Source organism: Carettochelys insculpta, chromosome 6 (genome assembly GCF_033958435.1).
Source record: "Carettochelys insculpta isolate YL-2023 chromosome 6, ASM3395843v1, whole genome shotgun sequence".
Taxonomy (NCBI): Eukaryota; Metazoa; Chordata; order Testudines; family Carettochelyidae; genus Carettochelys; species Carettochelys insculpta.
Window position 1 is genome coordinate 65,092,963 of NC_134142.1, and position 22,304 is coordinate 65,115,266.

Here is a 22,304-nt window from a genome sequence, read left to right on the forward strand (position 1 = left end):
AAGGTGTTCTGCCAATTTCTGATGACCCTGCAGTCACAGAGAGGTAATCTAAAAACAAACAAGCCAGCTATACTTTGCAGCTAGAGAGAACATTTATTTTAATATGTCAAGGAACTGTACAAAGAGATATTTCAAATTCACTTTACAAAGTGAATGTAAACTCTTGAGGGGAGACTCTTTTTCTGTATGTCTGCTATGCCTCTTTGGGTCTCAAATCCCTGATTAGGGTCTCCAAGCTATATTTCAATATAAATAAAACGAGAAAATCGAAGCACAGAGCATTAAGCAACTTGCTCAAAGATGGCTCTATTTCTATTTCTGCCATTGGCAAATTTGGGTTCCCTTCCTCATTGTCCAGGTCTCTGATCCCAGCCCGTATTGCCTACAGAAAGGAACTAGGTGATTCACATAGTCCTCGCTATGGGAGGTCTAACCTACCACTTTAATTTTGCCTGGCCTCCCTAGTAGCATTCTTTCTATTAACCCTTTGTAGAATCCTTGCTTCAGGAAATTCTCATCCCATGTTATCAGGCTAGACCACAGCTTTAAAGACTTATGAGTACAGTCAGTAATATTGTTTCGTGTTGTTCTCGCTTCAGTCCTCTCTCACATAACCTGCCTTGAAGATCCCAAAGTGGATAATCAAATGACAGCATCATCTCCACAGGCAGTGAGATTAAAGGATTTATTGCTGCTATGGCAACGGCCAAGTTCTACAGTCCTTAAAATAGTTTTGAGATCTTAGCAGATAATTGGGAGTTCATCTATGACTCACCTACAGGTACCCAGAGCCTTGACATTCACTTTATAAAAGGAAACCCTATTTTAAAAATGTAACACTTTTTCTTTTTAATATATATTTTCATCCTCCACTTAGAACTCCCTTGTTAACTGATGTTGAGAATAGAAATAGCGGTGGGATCTTTTATTATAATTCTCTGGACACAGCTCTATAGATAATGTTTGATGGCAGTTGTCCCAGATATTTTACATTGAAACAGGAGTTGGTCCCTCAGTTCTGTCCTCTACATGGTATCTGTTTCGTGTCCTGAGCTGAGAACCAGTCCCTGTTGCTGAAACTGAATGCGACAATAAGGTAGCAAATAACCAAATATGTAGTGACAACATAAAAGGCCAGACACCAACATCTTTGTCAAGCCTCCCATTGGCATCTCTGGGTGTTTTGCTGAACGTCTTAAATGTATATCCCGTTGCACTGACCATAATTAAAACATGGAATTAGACCTTGTCTGCCAAAGAAGTTTGATACTTTTGCTGCAGTGGGCCCTCAAGTTTCAGGGAATAATAGCCACTAATTGAGAGAGTAGGGATGCTTCTCTTCGAGGCAGATTATTCCATGACGGAGATGTTTGCAATGTCATCTGCAGCTTCTGGCACTGACTCAAACTTGCTGCAAGGAGAATTAGCCTAATAAGATGCTGCATATTCATGGCAGCACTTCATTAGTATTCTCCGCTGAGGCTGATAACTATGCCCCCTTCAAAGAAGGGGGCTAGTGTAGACACAGCCAAAGTGAGGAAGAGGATAAGTTGTTAGCATTTTACTTTGTAAGTCCTAAGACTTTAGAATGGCATAAGCAAGTATTTTTAGTTCTGAATTTGAAAAGGGGTACACATTTCAACAAGACAATACTTCTTGAAAAGAACCCATAGCTGGAATTAAGTCCCAAATCTTCATTCTAGAGAAGGTGCTACCTCTCTGAGAACTCATCTGCAAGTGTTCAAGTTTCTCACAGAAGTCATGGATTCTGCGACTCTCCAAGACTTCTGCAGCAGCTGATGCGGCCGGCCTGAGGGCTACTTAACAGCTCAGGCAGCCCCTGGTACAGCCACTCTGGCTACTGCTTTGGCAGTCTCAGGCTACTGTGCTTTCTGCCCCCAGGAGCTGCAGGAGTTTGGGGTGAAGGCGGGGACAGAGCTGGGCCACAGAAGGGTGTGAGGTCTCTGGGTGGTGCTTACCTTAGTGGGCTCCCTGAAGTGAGGACATCCTCCTCCTTCAGTTCCAAGGCAGAGGAACAGGCAGGCAACTTCGTGTGCTACCTCTGCCCACAGCTCCCATTGGCAGTGGTTGACAGCCAATGGGAGCTGCAGAGCCCCCTGGCCATCTCTGCCCTGAACTGGGGCTGTGATGTCGCCACTTACGGCGAGCCTCACAGACCCAGGTAAGGAGACAACCAGTGCAGCCAACCCTGACCCCCGTGCCCCACCCCTACTCTCAGTACACACCTCCTCCTCCCCCAAATCAGGGGGTACATAGTACAAGTCATGGACAAGTCATGGGCCGTGAATTTTTGTTTATCGCCTGTAACCTATTCATGACTTTTACTAAAAATACCAATGAATTAAATATAGCCTTACTTATATGCAACCCTCAACAATCTCAAGATACCAGACATTAAAACTGGGACATCATTTAAAACATTTGTGAAATGTTATTAGCTCTTACTTCTTCCTCCAAGGCCTTAGGTGTTTAGCTTTATGCCTTTATGGGCAATATATGAAGATAGTACCAATAGGTTGTTTTTTAAAACAGAATATTTCTTATATGTCAACTAAAATGGAAATTTAACCAATAATTTTCTTTTGTCAGAATCTTACAATTCTGAGTGTCCAAGAAACAGCAAAGCAAGGATGGATGAGTTATGAAACCAAAGCTCTGTAGGAAAGATGTAGCCACCATCCTTTTGGTGAGCTTGCTCCAAGTTTACATTTTGTCTGGGTCACCACCTGCAGCACCTTCAGGCCAAATAAGGCCTCTGCAGAGGACAGAAGAGCCACTTCCTGATGCTTGGTTAACAAAGGTGTTATCTGTAGATCAAGTGGCTGCTGTACAAATTCCAATGAAACCCATGCAAACAAACAATCTGCAGATTGAGAAAGTCTTAAGCTGCTAGTGGACAATTCAACAACACAGCTGAATTCATCATCAATTATTTGCCTAGTTCTGTTCATAATCTGGGCATTAATGTACATTTTTTATTTTGAGAGAGAGACAAGAAACATTTCAGTAAAGGAAGCCTCAGTTTCCATACAACAATAGTTAAATTGACTTAAATTTGCGTCATCCAGTGGGAATAAAACTGCAGTGTTACATTTTGAGGGGTATATGACTTTTTTCCCACTCTGAAAGCTGTGAAATCAGTATTCAGTGTTCCACGTTTAGACGCTATTTGAGAGGTGATTTCTTTCTTAACGACCTACATAAATGTTGCCTGGCTACTATTATTTTTGCCTGAATTTCAATGTAATTCTATATAGCTTACTTCATGCCTTAATTATGTCTTGTGTGGGCTCCTATACTTGGTTTTGACAAATTTTCTAAATGAATATGAAAGGAAGCTTTAAAATGTGTTTTTATAGCAATCTAGTTTGAAGAAATTATTCCTTTGGGAAATGGGAGGCTTTTAAACACGCCTAAGATAAGATTCTAGTTCTTTAAATACTAAAGTTAAAATCAGCAGTTTTTAGGCCTCCAATAAGTATAATGTTTTATATAGTCATATTGAAAACACAACAATATTAGGATCCATGCAGTCTTTATTTTAAAGATTAAACAAATAAAGGGAAGATTGAAGTTATCTATCAAAACTGTTATCAAGAATTGGAAAGGTATGTAGAAAACTTATTCACATTCAATTCAAATTATGTACAAACCAGTGCTCATAAAAAAAAAAAGAGAAAAAAATAGCAACTGCTTGAGTGTAAAATAATCCAATTCTAGTTCATATTCTAGCATTCGCAATGACCAAACTTATGCTATAAACCAAGATATTACCACCATGCAGACATATTCCACAATCTTCATTATACTGGTCTCAACAGCATTGGTGTCAAAACAGCCCCTCCCCTTTTTAAAAAACAATTTTGAGAAGCTTCCTAAAACTGCATCATCTGCTCTGAAATTCTACTCAAATACATTCCAGGATAATTCTCCCTCACTATGATAAGGGCAGCACAACTGCCATGTATGGTACCAGGTCCAAACAAATGCATGGTCTGCTTTTTACTGCAAGAAAGTTAGCCATTTTCAGCAAAGTGCAGCCCTTGAGTATTTGGCTTACAAATTAGGATTTGCTCCCAGGACAGTTTGAACATGGTGCTCTATGCAAGCGCCTACACCTTCAAACTCATCCCACACATTGACTGCATTCAAATGCAGATGCACCGCTGTCAGAAGGAGCTTCCAGTTACTTAGGGTAGCAGCATTCAATATAGCCATGAAAGTAATTCCATATTTACAAAAACCTGTTATAAGTATCTGCTCTGGACTAAATACACATATGAAGAAGAAAACATATGACATAAATCCAAGCAGACATTTTGAAGCACTCCTACAACTCAATGATATTTTTATGTATGAAATTTTGCAGATGGGTAGCCATTAAAAAAGACTAATTACTTATCAAATTTTGAAAGCTCTCTAAGCTTCAAAGGGACGCTATCAAAGATGACAGAAATGTACTCTTGAAGCCACAGCAATCACTGGTTAATCAAATGTGATAGACATGTTTGGAACACTGACTAGAAAGATCCACACCTACTGAGATATCAATAAAAGCTAAGAGCTTCTGCAGTCTAATGGTGTTATCAATAGTGTTTTAATTTAGAAATCAATAATCCTCTCAATAAGCAATAACATACCAGAAATCTCTGATTATACCAAGTAGACCAGATTGAAAGAATCCATTATCATAAATGAGATTGGTATTCTGCCAGAAGGTTAGCAGAGAAATCATGACAGAACTCAACTTCATGCTTGTGCATTAAACTCCCGAGTCCCAGGAAATGCAGAATGAACACTTCTCTGATTTAACCCTTCCAGACCAAGTACTGAAGTGGTCTACCATCAAAAGGGATTATATTCTGCACAGGTACTACCATACTTCAGTGCAAAAGAGCAAATCCAGAAAAGAGTTTCAGTCTTACTTTTGCATCTGGCTAGCTTCATCAAGTGTACTCGAGGCTCAATCTTATTATAATGGTGTATATCTCCACCACACCCTTCTGTAACAAAACTAGAAATTAAAAATCCAGGAAGGGAGAATGTTAGGCAGTGGAAGACTGGCAATTTAAATGTTCTGAAGATTTTAAGTTGTTCTTCAAGGGCAACATCCAACACCCAATGAAACAAATGGAAAGGCTTATATTTTCTTCAATAGGTCCTATGTATATTAGTCCATTAGAAAGTCAGAGTTCCAGCAATGACTACTTCAAACAAAGGTGACCTCTACATTTTACTAATAACTCTTAACTGAGACTTTGCACAGATGTACAAACAGAGGACAAGTGGTACCAACCTTTGGCAATCTTTTTTATATAAAGAACAAACAATAGTTAGAATGCCCAACAAATCACACAATTGAATTTCTCAGAGATTAATGCTCATGAAAGGATCAAGTAGTAACAGGTAAGACCACTCAAACAGGAGAAAACTTTGTATTAAAAGTCCCATTTTAAATGACGTTTCATTCTAGTAATATCTGGGACAGAGAACTAGTCTTTACAATTACACAGGCAGTTCTGACCTAAACAGTCAGAATGAAGTACCAAGATATGGTTGTTTTATTAACACTATCCATAATGAATCCATCACCAGCCACTACCTAGGATGCAAATATTTTCAGATTAGTAGAATGGGTGTACCTTATTTGATGTAAGTGTCCTGATTTCCACATGGCAACATTCTGTTGCTATTAAGTTGCACTGGACAATACACAGCAGTTCCCAAAGATGCTCAAGATGAGTCACAGTAAAATAAAGGAAAGCCTTCTTGATATGCAACAAACGCAAACATCCCACAATACTCAGACAACCACTTGAGAATGTGGATGAAGTCTCAGTCCTATTACCATTCCATGTTTACTGAAGTAGAGCTCCTTCTAGAGGGGAAAAGTTTTCTTTAGGACTCTGTTTACACCAGTTTTATCCATTAGAAGCCATGTTAAATATTAAGGTTATGTAAGCTGCAATACCATCAACAGTCAAACCTTTCTACCTACTCTATACTCCAATGAAAAGCAGCACCAAAACCAGGCTCATTGCTTTCATAGAACATCCTCCTCAAAATGTCCCAATCTAAAAAATGTTCAAACACCCAAATAATTGTAGATTTAATAAACAACAACAAAACAAATTAAGGTGGGGTTATTAAGTTTAGTTTCAATTTTTCACTCACATCAGCTATTCTGGAACTCTCTTCTCCAGGTTCTCCTATCTCCTATTCCTCATATTTCACAACACCTCACTGTAACTGGGGAAAAAAAAGGACATACTTTTTATTCCCAAGCATCACTAAATGATCTCTCACTTGGCTAATGAATATTCATTTACCCAGACAAACATAAATTGCTCAGCCTTAGGCGTTAACCTGAAATAAGCTTGAGCAGTTGATACTAATGCTCAACATGGAACACAGAAGCTAACTGAACGTTTCTTAGGAAAAACATTGCCCTTCATTTTCATGTGTTATAATTCACAGCCTTTCAACGACATGTTTGTGGAGAGAAAGGTTTGAACTGCAAATTGCTACTAAAAGTATCCCTCCATTTCTCTACACCTGGCAATCTAAGGTTAAATTACACATTACACATGCCCAAAGATCTAGTGTGGGAGAACAGAAATTTAGAGCAGTGCAGTCCTGTGTGGCGCTTGGTAGCTGAAGGTGAGGTTTGAAGTCATGTTATTCTAATCAAGATTAAACCAGATGGCAAAAATAAATCCAGAAATGGTCATGTAATTTTAATGAAGAACATTTTAGAGTATTAGTCCTCCAGTCTCTTACAAGGATCCATGTTAGGCCCTCATGACTGACTTGTTCCAAGCTATTCAGTCCACACCTTGGTAGCTACATAAGAAATTGACAGGAGCAGTACATTGTGCACTCTCTGTGCTTGAGAATGCAGAGTTAATCGATTTGAGAACAGGCTCTTGTTCCAGTGTGAAAGTAAGCTTTTAGACTTATCAAAATGAAGCACACTTAGGCACAGAGGCTAATAAGGGGCGGCACTCTCTTCAGGAGAGACTAGTCTTTCTCCTTCGGTCCACTGCTGCAACATCTGGCCCTTTCCTAAGGATCCAAAGTGGGATCAGGACTCAACATTGCTTTAAAGATTTATAATGGCTCGATTCTCTTCAAATGGTTTACATGTCAAATCAGACAGAACTTTGTTAACTTTCTTTGTTTAACCTCATGGCAGTCCCGAGTGCCTTCAGAGTTGGGAAAACCTCAACCTGTACCCAGGGCTCACAATGTTGATAGAAGCATTAGCAACTTTTGCTCAAGTGGTCCTCATTACACGTTTATCATTTAGAAATTGCTTATGACATCATGGCATTCAAGTTAGTCCATCCGTTGAGAAAAAACCCTTTTTACATAGAAGAATCATATGGTGCCCAGGACAGAACTCTCAGGAAAAGAAGGGAGGAAACTGCAATGATTCAGGCCAGAAATCTTGAGCATCAAACTTCACTGTCATATGAGGACCAAGGAAAAATCTGTTTTTTCCTCCCAGATGTTCTAGTGTCCATAGAGTATCAACTTCAAGTGCGCTAAATATAAAACTGATGAAATGCTAGCTGGTCCATAAAGGGCTGCACCAAGTTATCTGTGGCAAAGTAGAAAACAAGTCCAAAGGTTATGGAGATTGGAAGAGCTGGTAAAGCCTTCTTAAAGATGGCAAGAAGCAGTAGAGTAAGGCACAGACCCTGGAAAGAAGGACAGGGAAATGTTACAAGGTTAAACTCAAGCCAGTAAAAATATCTATTACACAACACAGCAAGCTTAAGGGCTGACAAAAGGGTTGATAAATTACATTTTTTGCTTTTCCAAACTGGGTACTATTAGTATCAGGATTAATATTTGCTACACAAAGTAACTCACTAACGAGCACTGAATTGTATATTTAAAATCCCACTGAAATCAATGGGACATAAAAATGCACTTAAATACTGTACTGACTTGAAGCTTAAGTGATTGATCCTGCTCCCACTGAAATCCACAGCAAAATTATTAGTTTTAAGTGGCTGATGGCAAGATCAGGCACTCAATAGCCAGTGTGCAACATCCCAAAGGAAAATGCACAACCCGCACCCCCCTTTGTCACTGAGGAATACCCTGAAATACCACCACCACATTATGTTATACTCACAATTAGTATGGCTACAAAACAGGCTAAAGTTGTGTTCCAGTCTCCACTTGCTGTGGCTGAGGCCTTGCCAACCAGAACACTGTAGAAAATGAAATCTCCTAAACCAAGCTTTACTCCCCCTGCAATGGTAAAAATATGGAAGGATTACATGCAGGTCCAAAACAGCTCCTACCAACTCCCACAGCAAATGACCTCTGTTGCATGCATCTGACAGAATAATCCAAGGAACCAGTAAGACACCCAAAAAGCAATTAGCAATTCTTCTTGACCCTCTGAATGACATGTTGCCATTTGCTAGTACATCCTATTCTACCAAGTTATAAACAGATTAAATGTCACAAATCAAATGTTGGAGAATTTATTTTTACAAACAGACAGACAGACAGATTTAAGTTAGTAAGGAATCAAAATAGGAGGCTGCGAATCAATGAGAAGCAGAATTTTTACAGAAGCTGTTTTAAAGCAACAAGAGGAGAGGCACTTGTCTGCATGACTTTATCAGAATACTCAAAAAGTGAATGTTGAAATACAATCCATAGAATTCTACAACATAGCACGTATCTGATTTAATCTTTCATACACAGGTGTGGCTAGCAAAAATTGCAGGTCCCAACAGCATACTCTGTTTTGAGGCAAACAGTGGTTGTGGCTAATATTTCTGGAGCAGAAAGGAAGACTTGCTATTTGCTCCAATATATGCAAATTAGATGAGGTATTCAGTCTCATAATAAATTGCCAGTGTGACTTGGAACTGAGCAAGTTTGGAAGTTCCTGTTAAGTTTATTATAGATCTAAGCCACTTTTAACTGCCTTACTTTATAGCAACATTTTGCCAAAAAACTATTCCAACTGTGTGTTGCTTGTCATTTTGCAGTTTCTACTTACACATCTTCCAGTGCACAAACCAACATCCAGGAACACTCCACTGACCTCTGGTGTCTCCTGCAGAATCCTTATTATGATAACTTTGAAAGGCTCTTTGTGTAATTATGGTGCATCTTTCACATTAAATGAGTGTTTGTGGTTTTGCAGTATGTGAAACCTTCAAAACTGCATGAGCCAATGAATTTAATTTTATGGCAATTACCACCTTGGCTGGGCCTACTTCTCGAGCATAACATCCAATTAACAGCACTTCTGTAAACAGAAGTACAGATGATTTCCTGTATTTTTGTTCCACTAAATAAGTCTCAAATACTGCCATAAATTTTTCAAAGCCTCTAATTCAGTGGTGGTGGTTGGCAACCTGTGGCCCGCATACTGGTCCAACTGCAGCCCGCATACTGGTCCAACTGCAGCCCTCTCTCTCCGTCTCTGGCCCTTTCCCCATATACCTCTCATGCACTGGAGCCCTGCACTTACTTTCTCACTCTCCCACACCCAGCCCCCAGCATTTTTAGAGAGTCATGAATTGACCAATTTCGACCCCGGCCCCATACCCCTCCTTTCCAGCTTGAACGCTGCAAATAGAGCCAATTCGCAGTGCTCTGAAAGGGAGGGGGAGGCAGGGCAGAAGCAGGAATGACAAGCTCCTCCCCCTCCCTCCCAGCACTTTCTGAGCTACCTGATTTGCACCCTGTCCCCGCCCCGTCCCCTCCCTCCCAGAGGCTGAATGCTGTGAATCAGCTAACTTGCGGCATTCAGGCTCTGAGAGGAAGGGAGGGAGAGGAGTGAAGACTGAGCACAAATCAGCTGATCTGTGGGGCTCTAAAAGTGCTGGGAGGGAGGTGGTGGTGAAGGTAGGTGGGGGCTCTAGTGCCCCATTATGCAAGAAGCATGAAGGAAGAGGGCAGAGAGGAGGGTGTGCGGGCTGCAGGTAGAACTCCAATGGGCCGCATGCAGCCCACAGGTTGCCCAACACTGGATTTCGATCCTGTGGCCCACTGAGATGAAGAAGGGCCACTCATGCAGTCTACTCACTACTCTTGGTTGCTTGTTGCTGCTCTAAGTCAAGGCTGTGAAACACCTGATTGGTGGGCCAGATCAAGCCCCTTTGGTACTTGCATTTGGCCTGCAGCTCCTTTTGTCACACCAGTTCAATCCAGCTCTGAGTTTGCCCTGCAGCACTCTAGCGAGAGCTGGAGACCAAGTGGAAACCTGCTAAAGAGGAAGAGCTAAGGAGCAAGCTTATGCCCAATTGGCCATATGCAAGGAAGTCCCAGCCCCCTCCGCCTTCCCATTCCTCCTCCTGCTATGGCAACTGCCTCTCCAACTTCTGCCATAAGCCCCAATGCTTCTGAGCTCCCATTGCCCCTCAAATTGTTCTATTCATCCTGGACTAAGGGGAAGGGCCGCAGAGCTCTGCTACTTCGGGTGAGAAACAGGCTGTATTCTGCACTGAGGAGGGAAATCTAGGGTACTCCTTTGCCCCAGCAGCTGCTTTCTCCTCTCTTCTCCCACTTTTTGTCCATTTCTTCCCTCTCTCTGTCCTTCCCCATCAAGCTCCACAACACCAGATTTATGGGAGGGGTCCCTCCTCTTCCCACCATGGTTTCCTTGCCACTGCTCCCTCCGCTGACCGACCCAGCCTTCTGATACTTTTCAGACAAGGGGGCAGGAAAAATTAACTTTGCTAAACCAACACACTCAACAGTCACAGGAGACTGAAAAATATACTTCTTAGTGGTGAGTATTGTTTCTCTAACCTGTTGACCCCAAGTCAAAGTATACTTTGGCCTTAACCTCAGAATTAGTTTCACATTCCCACTCCAAGTTATAATTATTGGGTTATCTTTGAGAGATCCTCAGTGGTTCCCTTCTGAACTCAGAGGAGTCCCCGGACCTTAACCATTCCCCACAATTATATTTCAGCCCAGGTCTACACTTAATGATTCGATCAACCCAGCTAAATTGCTTAGGGTTGTGAAAGATTCTGCACTCTATCCAATGCAATTAGGTCCACCTACCCTCCCGCCCCTCATATGCAGACATGGCTAGGTCAAACTAGCTACCCCCAGAAGGACTGTCTGATGGATTATCTACACCAGTGATGGGCACCCAAAGCTAGTGAGTGGGCCACATGAGTGGCCCTCCTTCCTCTCAGTGGGATGCAAGGTTTAAATTGAGCATGTGCATTAACCATGTCCCCAAAATAAGATGAAATACATTGCACTTGAGTCTCCTCCTTTATCATGTCTTTTCAACACAAAGTGATTCATTAGTAGGGCCAAATTAAATTACTGGTGAAAGTAACAAAGAAGCAGAGGGAGTGCCAGGCTCCTGCAATGTTGTGTGCAGTCAGCAAACACCCCACTCATACCTTTGGCTTAAACGCATGTCACTTCTCATTCGTCCAGGGGCTGCTTGTCCAGACCCCACCCCCACACCACCCCTTCACAGACCCACCCCCCAACTGACCCCTTTCTTGCGTCCTCCAATTGACTGACTTGCACCTCATCCCCTATCCTTCTCCAACCTCCCAGAGTTTGAATGCCACTAATCTGCTGACTGCCCACCTCTGGTCTACACATCACTAGAAAACCACCTTCCATCAAGACAGGAAGGATCTACAATAGAATAGCACAGCTGCATCGCCATACCTGCGCTGCTGTATTGCAGACATACTTTGCTGCCATACTGCGCTGCTGTACTGCAGACATATGTTGCTGTGGCCATTAATTGGACAAAACTTTCTGCATCCCACCAGCACTGATCTTTGATGATGGCAAGGCAGCCCCCTGTTTTGCAGAGACTCAGCACGCATGCCCCAGAGCTTCTGCTCAGTTAGAAACAAGGTGTCACCATATACCTCTTAAACTTATTTCCTGTCCTGGGTCACTAGAAATTTCCTGTGAATCTGGGAAGACTGCAGCTCAGGCTGTTAACATTGTAGGAAAAAAAACCCTGGTCTGCCTTTAGGCAGTCCCACGAAAGACAGACTCCAGAAACCCCTTTCAAAAACAAAAACAACAACAACAAAAACCCTCTCTCAAAGGTCTAGGGTGGTTTCAGCTCTTTCAAGCTGAGAGAGCCTCAAAACCACAAGGTTAAAAGTAAATCAAGATTACTGGCAGACGGAGGGAAGAAGAGAATGTTCAAAACAAAAGAAATAGCATAAAATAGTTAGTCTTAAACCAGGCAAGAGCCAATTTACATCAATATAGGAAATCAGCTGTATTTTATGCCTCTCATCTCCCTGCAGTCCCTCAGCACCACCTCTCAGGTTACTCTGACCTGTTCACTGTTATCTCTCCCACAACTTAACCATTATGTGTTTCCTAAATTCATTCAGGATCACTGTTCAATGCTTTAAAGCAACTCTCTTTGTTCCTGTCTAGCCTGTGAGAACTTTGGAGCCTTTAGAATGTGTACACACACAATAGTGTCTCCCAGTCCCACTCCAACATCTCAGTTACAATTACCATTTCCCATTCTCCTAAAAGCCATCTTGATTGTCTTTACTGGAGGTGCTAATCTAAACCTAACTCTGTCTGCCTTTAGACAGGTTTTATTTTTATAAGTCACCCATCACTTTACTCTACTCTAGTAGATATGAATCACTGTCAAATTAACACAGATCTGCCACAGAAGATACCAAGCTGGATGCCAAGTGAAACACTGCATGGCAAGCACATTCCAATGCTACTAAGTTACTAGGCTGCAAGAGTATTAACAACATTTATTTTAACTCCTGGTGGCAAGGTTCATCGTTAAAACTAAAAAGTCATTTTGGAACCTCATCTCCAAATTTCTAAAATATCCAGAATTGCAGCTACTATTCAAAATTTAATTTCTCATCAGATTGCGAATGTCTGATTTAAAAGAAAACAAGGTATTTGAAAATGAAAAGCTTTATGCAGAGAGTTAGAATAAGCTGTTGTTCTGATCTCAGTTCTAAAGGGCTTTCAGGAAACAGGAAATGGATATCTTACAGTTACTTAGCATTGACTACAGTGATTAATAACCCAAGCTCCAGAGACAAACGTTAAACTATAAGGGAAAAAAATCAGTGGGAACTTAACTGGATGCATCCAGTACACAATTAGTTCACTTACCTGTATTAGCCAAGTGACATTACAAAATACTTGCATCGTCCCTACTCACTCTTAAAACACAAAACTAATAGTTTGCAGTAAAAGCTGTCACTGATTGCTCTGCAGAGATACCACTGGATGCTAGAACAGTTCCTCCTCAAGTTGCATGCAACTTTTGAAAAATAACATGATGAAATGGGGAAGTATTACTAAAAGACTAAAATACAAGCCACCGCACTCCCAAAATCCCTGTGCTTCTAAGTATCCTTTCCAAATCTCTAGAAAAAACAGAGGATTTGCATAGTAACAGAGAGGGAGCCGTGCTAGTCTATATATTATCAAAACAAAAAAGCAGTCAAGTAGCACTTTAAAGACGAGCAAAATAATTTATTAGGTGAGCTTTCGTGGGACAGACCCACTTCTTCAGACCATGTCAGAGATTTGGATTATTTGAGAAAAATAGGCAGTATACGCCCAAGATGAGACATTTTTATGAAATGCACCTTCTAGCACCCTACCACTTTTTTAAGCAATTGCCTTCACTGATTACAGCTATGGCAGAAACACATGGGGAGAGAGAGAGTCTGCCAGAGAGGCAGGTCTGAAAACGCATATGTGTTCTACAGGTCCAACACAACTCATAGATTCCACATGGATACGGAAAGCCTGTTTGTGCAGATCCCTGACTAGTGATGTTATGCGCTCACAGCGAGACACTGCACTGAATAAGCAGTGTGGTGGGTGGAGGGGACACGACAAACCAAACATGCAAGCTACAACATCCTGCATTAAATTTCCATTTTTCATTAGACTTAACATGTTGCTTTGTGTGGAGAGCACTGCAATATTCTAATTTTGAGGTGAAAAGGGCACTGTCTACAATCACAAGGTCTGCACACATGAGTGACAATCTCTGACCATAAGCAGGTAGAAAAAAGCCACTCAGGTCACTGCTGCTACATGATGGTTTTAACAGTTTGGGAACTAACATGGCTCCCAAATTGTGAGCTGTGTGATCAACAGCAACAGAAGAACAATTTTCTCAATATTCCCTTTCTGCAGCATCTGAAATGAAAATGAATATACACTTAAATGGAGCTCTATCCAGGCCTGTGAAGGTCTTCAGGTGTGTCAATATATCCTACTCACTGCGGATGTGCAGCCCGTCTTCGCAGGACAGTGTCCTTTGTAAGTAACATATGAATGAATAGGCATATTTGCTGACTGAAAATCTCATTCAGCTGTGGAAAGATACTTACTCTCTTCAGGGTCCTCACTGTCTTGGGAGTTACTAGGGAGCGCCTGAACAGCAGCCCGGGATTCAGGAGTTGATTCAAGCGGCCCTATTCTATTATCCCTTTGTTGTTCCCATTCCTGATTGAAACCTCCATCATCTGCATCAGCATCTTCATTATGAGTCTGATTTGCTGCAGCTCAAGGGAAGAAAACAATAATATAAACCCATTTCAAAGGTGCTTCTCACACATATCTAGGACAACCATATATTTCCCTATGCTATGAGATGCCTGGTAAAATTATTCATATTCAAGCGAGTTCAATGGCAATCCGAACTAAGCAGTACAAACGTCCAAATTAACATCAAGTTGGCTGAGCTCCTGTTAAAAAGAAAACCTGTGTAGCTGGAGTCTTTATTTACCTTCTTATCTTTAAGCTTTGTGCAGGGAAAGATGACACACACATTGCTGTACACCTCTCACATGGGGATGGAGGTGACAGGCCAACCTGACCTAAACCTCCCCACCCTGTGCTCCCCACCCTACATGCCTGGCTGGGCCCCCAGGATGGACCCATCTCTCCTAGTCCCTGGCATCATGTCTTTTGAAAGCAACGGGGCTAGGGGGGAGAAGCAGACTCACAGACACCCCTCCCCCCAGATTTGTCATGATTCACACCAGCATGTGGCAAGCAGGGAGGAAGAGATGGGAGCTGCTTCCAGCTGAAGGGAGGTGGCAGTGGAAGGATGACCTGGCCCATGTATGTCCAGAGATCATCTGTCTCCCACCACTCCCTTATGGCTAGAAGCAGCTTGTCCCTTCCTGACACAGGAGGGAAAAGTACCCCAAATGTTACCAAAAGTTACTTGAGTAAAAGTGCACTTTTACTCAAGGAGCTTTCCAGAGGGACACTGGCTGCCTGTACTTAAGTACAGCCCCACCAAAGCAGCAGCACTTTTACTCAAGCAACTTTTGTTTTTTTTTTTTCCCCATATCTGCTTCCTACCCACAAAGTGTAGAAAGGCAGATAACGCTTCCAAGCTGCTTCTGGCCACCAATATAATCCTGTTCCCTGGCCAATCACGGACCTGATCACAGTCTTCAAACAAATTAAGAACAGGGGTCACTTGTTCCCCATGTCCACTGAAGGCAAGTAGTAATTAATTTAATATGCATCAAGGGAGATTTTAGGTTAAGTTCTGGAATAGGCTGTTGTAGGACTCCTATCACTGGAGGATATTAGACCCATTTTTAAAGAACACCTGTCAGGGATGGTCTAGGTTTACCTGGTCCTTCCACAGAACAGGGGCCTTGATTTGATGACTTTTCAAGGTCCTTTCCAGACCTTTGCTAACAGAAGAACACAAGAACGGCTATAGTGGGACAGACCAATGTTTACTGACAGAGGACAGGTGTTCTAGAGGAAATGAACAGAATGGGCAATTTATCAAGTGATCCAGTTCCATCTTCTGCACAGAGCATTGATTGCATCCCTGACAATCTTGGCTAAAGGCCATAAATAGACCTATCCTTCATGAACTTGCTTTATTCTTTACTGTGCCCAGTTCTACTTCTAGTCTTCATAACATCCTCTAGCAACAAGTTTCAGAGGTTGACAGTATCTGATGTGATGAATACTTCCTTTTGTTAGTTTTAGAAGTGTTTCCTATTAATTTCATTGACTGGCCCCTGGCTCTTGTCCTATGCAAAGGAGTAAATAACACTCTCATTCACTTCACACCATTCATGATTTTACAGACCTCTATCATATCCATATCATATCTCTTTTCTAAATTGAAAAGTCCCAGTCTTTTTAATTTGTCCTAATATGGAAGCTAATAATTGTTGTTGCCCTTCTCTGTATTATTTCCAGTTTAATATATATACATTTTTTAAGATGGAGCGACCTGAATGACAGGCAGTATTCAATGTGTGCACATCCCATGGATTTATATAGTGGGATTATTATATTTTCTGTCTTATTAGCTATGCATATTCCGATGGTTGTAAACTTTTTATTTGCTTTTTTGACAGCTGCCACACATTGAGCTGATATTTTTAGAGAACTAGCCACAATGACTCCAATATTCATTTCCTGAGTGGTAATATTTATTTTGACTCATTTTGTACATATCGATGTTACTGCCTTCTCCAACGTGCCTTATTCTACACTTAGCAACAGCAAATTTCATCTGCTATTTTTGTTTCCCAGTCACCCAGTTTTGTGATCCCTTTGTAACTCTTCTCGGTAAGTTCTGAACTTAATATTAACTGCAAACATAGCCACCTTACAGGTTACCCCCTTTTCCAGATCACTGATGTATGTTAACAAAACTGGTCTAAGCCCAAATCCTTGGGGGACCCCTCTATGTAGTGTGAAAACTGATAGTTTATTTCTACCCTTTGTTTCCTATCTTTTAACCAATTTCAGTGAGTTGTATTGATGCAATGTGATGTTACAGTAAAAGGTCATCACATCGTATCATGATCTGACATGAGAACATGAGGAATTTTGTCAGCAGAATATCTTTAAATCTCTCTCATGAGCCAACAGCTCCACACCCCATGCTTGCTGGCTAGGAGCCCTAAGGGAAGGGAAGAAAGCAGAACTACTCAGTATCGTAGAGAAATCTCTGAACGGACTATCAGGAAATCTGATCAAATCCTGCCGCTTCAACATAGCCTTATTCTTTAAAACCTCATTTTATTAAATTTCCCTTTCCCTGCACATGTATTTTGCCTTTCTACAGCTATCCCTTGCAATAAACTGAGTTCAGTCAATAATTCTTGCTGAGACAAGTCTCTTAAATAGAAATCTGAGTTCCAGAATAATACATAGCTACAATAATATTAACTGCAAATTAAATGAACATGTCCTGCTGTCAAGACAGATTATTTCTAGTGATTCTTTCACTCTGAATGAGTGAAGGCCCATTTGCTGCCCTGTCCACACTACAATTATGCTTAAATAGCTCCATCTGAATGTAGAGACACAGTTCTTCATGAAGACTTTCTTCAAAATAAGATAATATGCATGTAAAAGAAACTCTCACCTTTTTTATCATAAGTGGAGCTTTTGGAAGCTTTCCGTTGGGCTTCTGGGTCTTCTTCAGCCATATTCACTAGCCATATCATTGTTGCTGTACAAGAAAACATGTTGGTCAACATGTGTCAGAGGAAGAAGTGTGATAATATTTGGTACCAGCAGTGGGCTATCCTTTCTCTGCTACTTTTTGCTGTGATTATCTTCTGTTATAGGCAGTTCTATTTCCTCTTCCAATAATTAAAGGCACAATAATGTTGGGATGAAATCCATTTCAGCTACAACATATTTTCTAGATCTGACTAGATAAAGACAGGTCATGATAAATGGTGCAAAAATGGTAAGTCAAGTTGCAGCTGCCTTAGAAAGAGTTTACCATTAAGAGTGCACACTGAAAAACTGACGCTTATTCTTCTGCTCTCCTTTACAGACGCAACCATATTTTCATTTGGCAGTATAATGACCAATTAGACTGGCATACAAGTGATGTCAGTTTACACAGGCAGATCTGATATCTGTATCTACAGAAGTTATTTTTTCTTTTTAAAAGACTGGTCAATTCTCCTAGTCTCTTACATGTCAATTTTATTCAATTTAAGTTTTTATTTTTAGTTCAGGTTTGCTATTTGCCTGCCCTACCTTCAACTCCTTGGACACAGAAGATAAGGCCTGAGAGCACTCTGGGTGGATGTTACCAGCACACGACAGCTAAGCTAGTGACAGGTAACCAATCCCCTATCCCCTAGTCCCTTTCTCCTAAGCAGCTAAATTAGGTTTACAACATAAGTCATTTCCACTGTGCTTGACATTTTAATACGTTTTCTGAATCAGCATGACATTTGCTAGATTTGCAGGACATCACAGTATCCCAAAGCTAGTACAAAAGGAAAATGTCAATAGTAGATATACCCTACCAAGTCAGAGCTCCAGATAACATGTCTGATGAGTTGCACATCAGCCCATTTGTCCCACACTTCTATATTTGGGACGAAAACATCCATGTAATAAAATGCATTTATCATGAACTTCTACCCAGCTTTTAAAACACTGATCTTTATAATGTTCATTTTTTAATTTTGGATACAAAACACTGCAGTTCCCCCTTAACAACCAGAGTCCTCCATTCAAGTGTCCAAGTGAATTCTGGATGTTTTATAGCTTGCCTTCTATTGATCTTTTCAGATGATCTCCAAACACTTTTCTCCAAAACGAAGCTCTCAAAACCCCTGCAAGGCAGGTATTAGCCCCATTTTATATGAGACAACTGAGGCAAAGAGAGGTTAAATACCCGTCCAAGAGCACATAGGAAGTTAATTTCAGAAGTACAAAAAGACAACTCCTGACTCCCCGTCACCCCACAAGACTACAGTTCTCTTCTCTAATATTTAGGAGTCTTAGGCATTTCAGCACAACAAGAAAGCCAACTGAGTTTGAATAGCAGTTCTGAACCTAACAAGTATGACTGAACAGTGCTTAAAAAGCTCTGTACGCTCCCTGACCTAAAGATCAATAGGCAAGATATTCCCCACTAGTGAGCTCCATGTGTGATTTCCTGGCAGAAAGTCCAGCCCCAACTGGTGGCAAAGGAAAGGAAGCTGCTATTACCACAGTGGACACCAACAGGGAATTCAAATTTGCTTTTTTTAAATTAGCTTCTTATATCTGATTAGTCTAAAATATGGTTGCTGGAAGGGAGAAATAACTCCCTTCCCATTCTCGCAGAAACTCTATGCTGTTGCAGGTGGAAGGGTGTCTCAGTACTTAACCTTCACCAAGCATTTTAGTTACAGTCCTCCTCCTCCTCTTTCAAACCAGAGTTTTCCTGAGCAGCAGCGAAGTAAAATTTGCTAATTCTTGGCAATTTCACTGCCACTCGTAGGATTCTGAACAGCAACAGTGAAAATGACCAGATATGTGCAAGTTTCACATTGCTGCTGCTTAGTAGACCTGGGCAAATAAGTGATTCTTTCGGTTCTACTAGAGGCAAATCTAAAAATTTGGAAAAAATGTTGTATTTCCAACCCCAAAAATTTTTTTCCAGGCATTTTTAAATGCCAGATATATGAAACTGCCAGAGGTGGCTGTGGTCCTAACCCTGTAATTTTAAGCTCAGTGGTTAGGACCAATGTTACCTTTATGGTGAGCAATTGGGCATCCACCCACAAGAGATTCAGGTGACTCTCAGCTTATTAGCAGAGCACCCACAGACAGTGACAGCATGTGTTTCTGTTGGTGATGAACACCCACACATGCTGGAGCGCATAACAAAATTTAATCTGCTCAGGGATCAAAAAATTAGAGGGAACACTGGTTAGGACACTCACCCCATCTGTGGGGGACCTCAATTCCCGGATTTATCTGATATGGAGCAAGGATTTGCTTTGACTCTCCTCATACTCCCAGTAAAGTGCCTGGATTATAGCATATCCTGGGACAAGCTTATCTCCTGTTGAAGCTTTGTACAAAATACCTGAATGGCTATTACAACAAAGTAAAGTGAGAATTGCAGGACATGAGAAATCCAAGTTCAAATTAGTGCGCCAATGCGTAATTAGTTATACATGTTGGAATAGTTTCAACAGCTGAGACTGAGAAAGACTATATGTCATAATATCCCAAAATGTATCAGCATGATGGTTAGATGGGGGAGGAGGACAGACCCGAGTTCGAATCCCCTTTCCCTATCAGCTGGGGGAGAGACTGAATCCAGGTCTTCCATGTACTGGGTAAGTGCTCTAAGCTCTGAGTTAAAAATTACAAGGTGGGCAGATGCTCTGTCCCCTGCCCCCACTTTGTGAATCTCACATAAAGAGGTTTTTTGGTTAAAATGAGTCTGATAAAGTGTGTCAAAATCATAAATAAATTCAGGCCAACAAACTGAGCAGCACCAGTAGCCAAGCACATTTAATAGGTTGTTCCTTGCAACCATAAGCTAGAAATGTACTTTTTAAAAAATGTCTCATGAAAAAATCTCTTTCTTGCAAGAGTTCATGGCATAAGGTCCCCACACTCACCAGCACGAGCTTCCCCATCCCCTGTGGTGAGTCAAGCCCTGCAAATGGACAAATATTTGTAAAAATACCCTATCCTAAACATGGTAGAGTCGCATTCTACAGACCAAGATCCTTTATCAGTTTTTCCCATTTTCATTTAAAAAAAAAAGTGTGCTGTTTTTATTTTGGAGTATCTGATAAAGAACATGTTCTAGGGTTCTGAGTCAACACCATGCCAAGAACTGAGGCCCAAGGAAGTGAACAGTGATCTCCAGCTGCACATGCAACAGAACATATTAAAGGAAAGGAAGCCCATGGGATGATTACATCTCCTTTAATCAAAGTCAGGCAGGAGATTACAAACCTAAAAGTCTTAGTGAAAAATACTTACAGGAGTAAACAAGTGCAGGGAAGAGTGTTTCATTTCTCTCTTGAGCTGTTTCAACCAACATACGAAGAGGACCTTTAGGACACAGGACAGCAACCAGATCTGCAAGAGAGAGCACACAGAAAAGATCCTGCACTGCAGTATTACATAGACTTGACTTTTAAAAAGAGATTTTATGTGAGAGTGGCTGCAGGGTTTGGTAACAGGATACCCTCCAGGGGACTGCCTGAAATCTAAACCTGGTTAATGAGTTTGCCCCACTCCAGTTCTCAGTGTTAAAATATATGTCCTGCGGATGTAGAGAGCAGATGCAAATATAGCTGATAATTTATTACATCTAAATTATGTGGCAGGGAGCCACTCCTCTTCAAGCCTTCTCCTCCCCTCCACAATATCCCTCAAGTCTACTGCCACTTTCAGTACTTGAAGACCAGGTATACAGAGTTGCCCGGGCAGAAGATGCAAGAGAGAGAAAGTGGTCAGAAGTCTGGGCCTTTGGCCTTTAACTTCTATAGTGTGTGAATGCCTTGTTCTCTTTGGTCCTTCTATGTTCCCTAGGGTCTGTTGCTCTCTATTCCTTTTAGGCATTTACATAACCCCATCACAGAAATGAGTAAGTGCTTTTAAATATGTTTTCCCCACAACACCCCTATGAAGCAGGGCAGGACAATTATCCCTGTCTCACAAACTAAGAGCTTAGAAACACAGATACTGAACAACATGCCTATGCTCTGTGGTCAAGCAGGGAACTGAACCCAGGTGGCCTGAGTACCAGAACAGTATCATAACCACTGGGCCATCCCTGTCGGCGCTAGTCATCAGGGCACATCTCTGAGGTCCACAGGGAGAAGAACCCTATTCCCACCTAAAGGATTTTTGTGTAAGGACATTTGTATCCTGTAGGAAGCTAGACAAATTCTGCAACAAGGCTCACTGGTGTGGCTAATTCAGATAAATTCAAATACTGGGGATTTCAATAAATTAAGAAAGAATGGCAGTACACTAATATGTATCTGGAGCTATTCTGATATTACTTTTAATGTTGCTCATGATGTCTCCACACTGTTGTTTTTCAGCACTCTGTATACTTTTAAACTGAGCCCCTCTAGTTTCATTTACATAGGGGGTTTTGATGACTGGGTAGTAAACAGTGCAGCATCTAACATCTGGGAAGACATTAAGAGGTGATTTTGGCAACAGGGAGGCAGCTGCAGCTTTGTGTAATGGGGAGAGCGTGAATTCCTCTTCTCTTGTAGGCAGGGATGTGTATAACTTCAAATTTGAAACAGGTTTTCATTCCAAGTTCCTCCTTTCACACCCTTACTGCCCCTTGGCATTCCCTCACAATACCGATGCACTGACCACCTCAGCACAGGGAGATAAGCACTCAGCCTTTAGGTTTTTGCTAAAATTATAATAAACTGACAACTCTGAAGCCTAATCATAACACTGTTGATGTTACATTATTAATAGTCCATTGCACACATATTCTAAAACATCTGGTA

The 22,304-nt window shown here is 41.3% G+C and overlaps 1 protein-coding gene across 4 annotated transcripts in view; it reads right to left on the minus strand.

Moving 5' to 3' along the window:
• Positions 1-3,539: 3,539 nt before the first annotated feature.
• PSEN1 (presenilin 1) overlaps positions 3,540-22,304 on the minus strand; it is a 59,983-nt gene continuing 41,218 nt past the window's right edge. For 3 of the 4 annotated variants that reach the window (XM_074997115.1, XM_074997117.1, XM_074997119.1), the window contains 5 exons: positions 20,803-20,901; positions 17,429-17,515; positions 14,400-14,573; positions 8,168-8,286; positions 3,540-7,724 (listed from right to left, as the gene is read on the minus strand). In XM_074997115.1, the coding sequence (XP_074853216.1) occupies positions 7,569-7,724; positions 8,168-8,286; positions 14,400-14,573; positions 17,429-17,515; positions 20,803-20,901 (635 nt within the window). In that variant the 3' untranslated portion in view covers positions 3,540-7,568. The remainder of the gene's footprint in view (positions 7,725-8,167; positions 8,287-14,399; positions 14,574-17,428; positions 17,516-20,802; positions 20,902-22,304) is intronic. The other variant, XM_074997116.1, reaches the window with a different exon arrangement.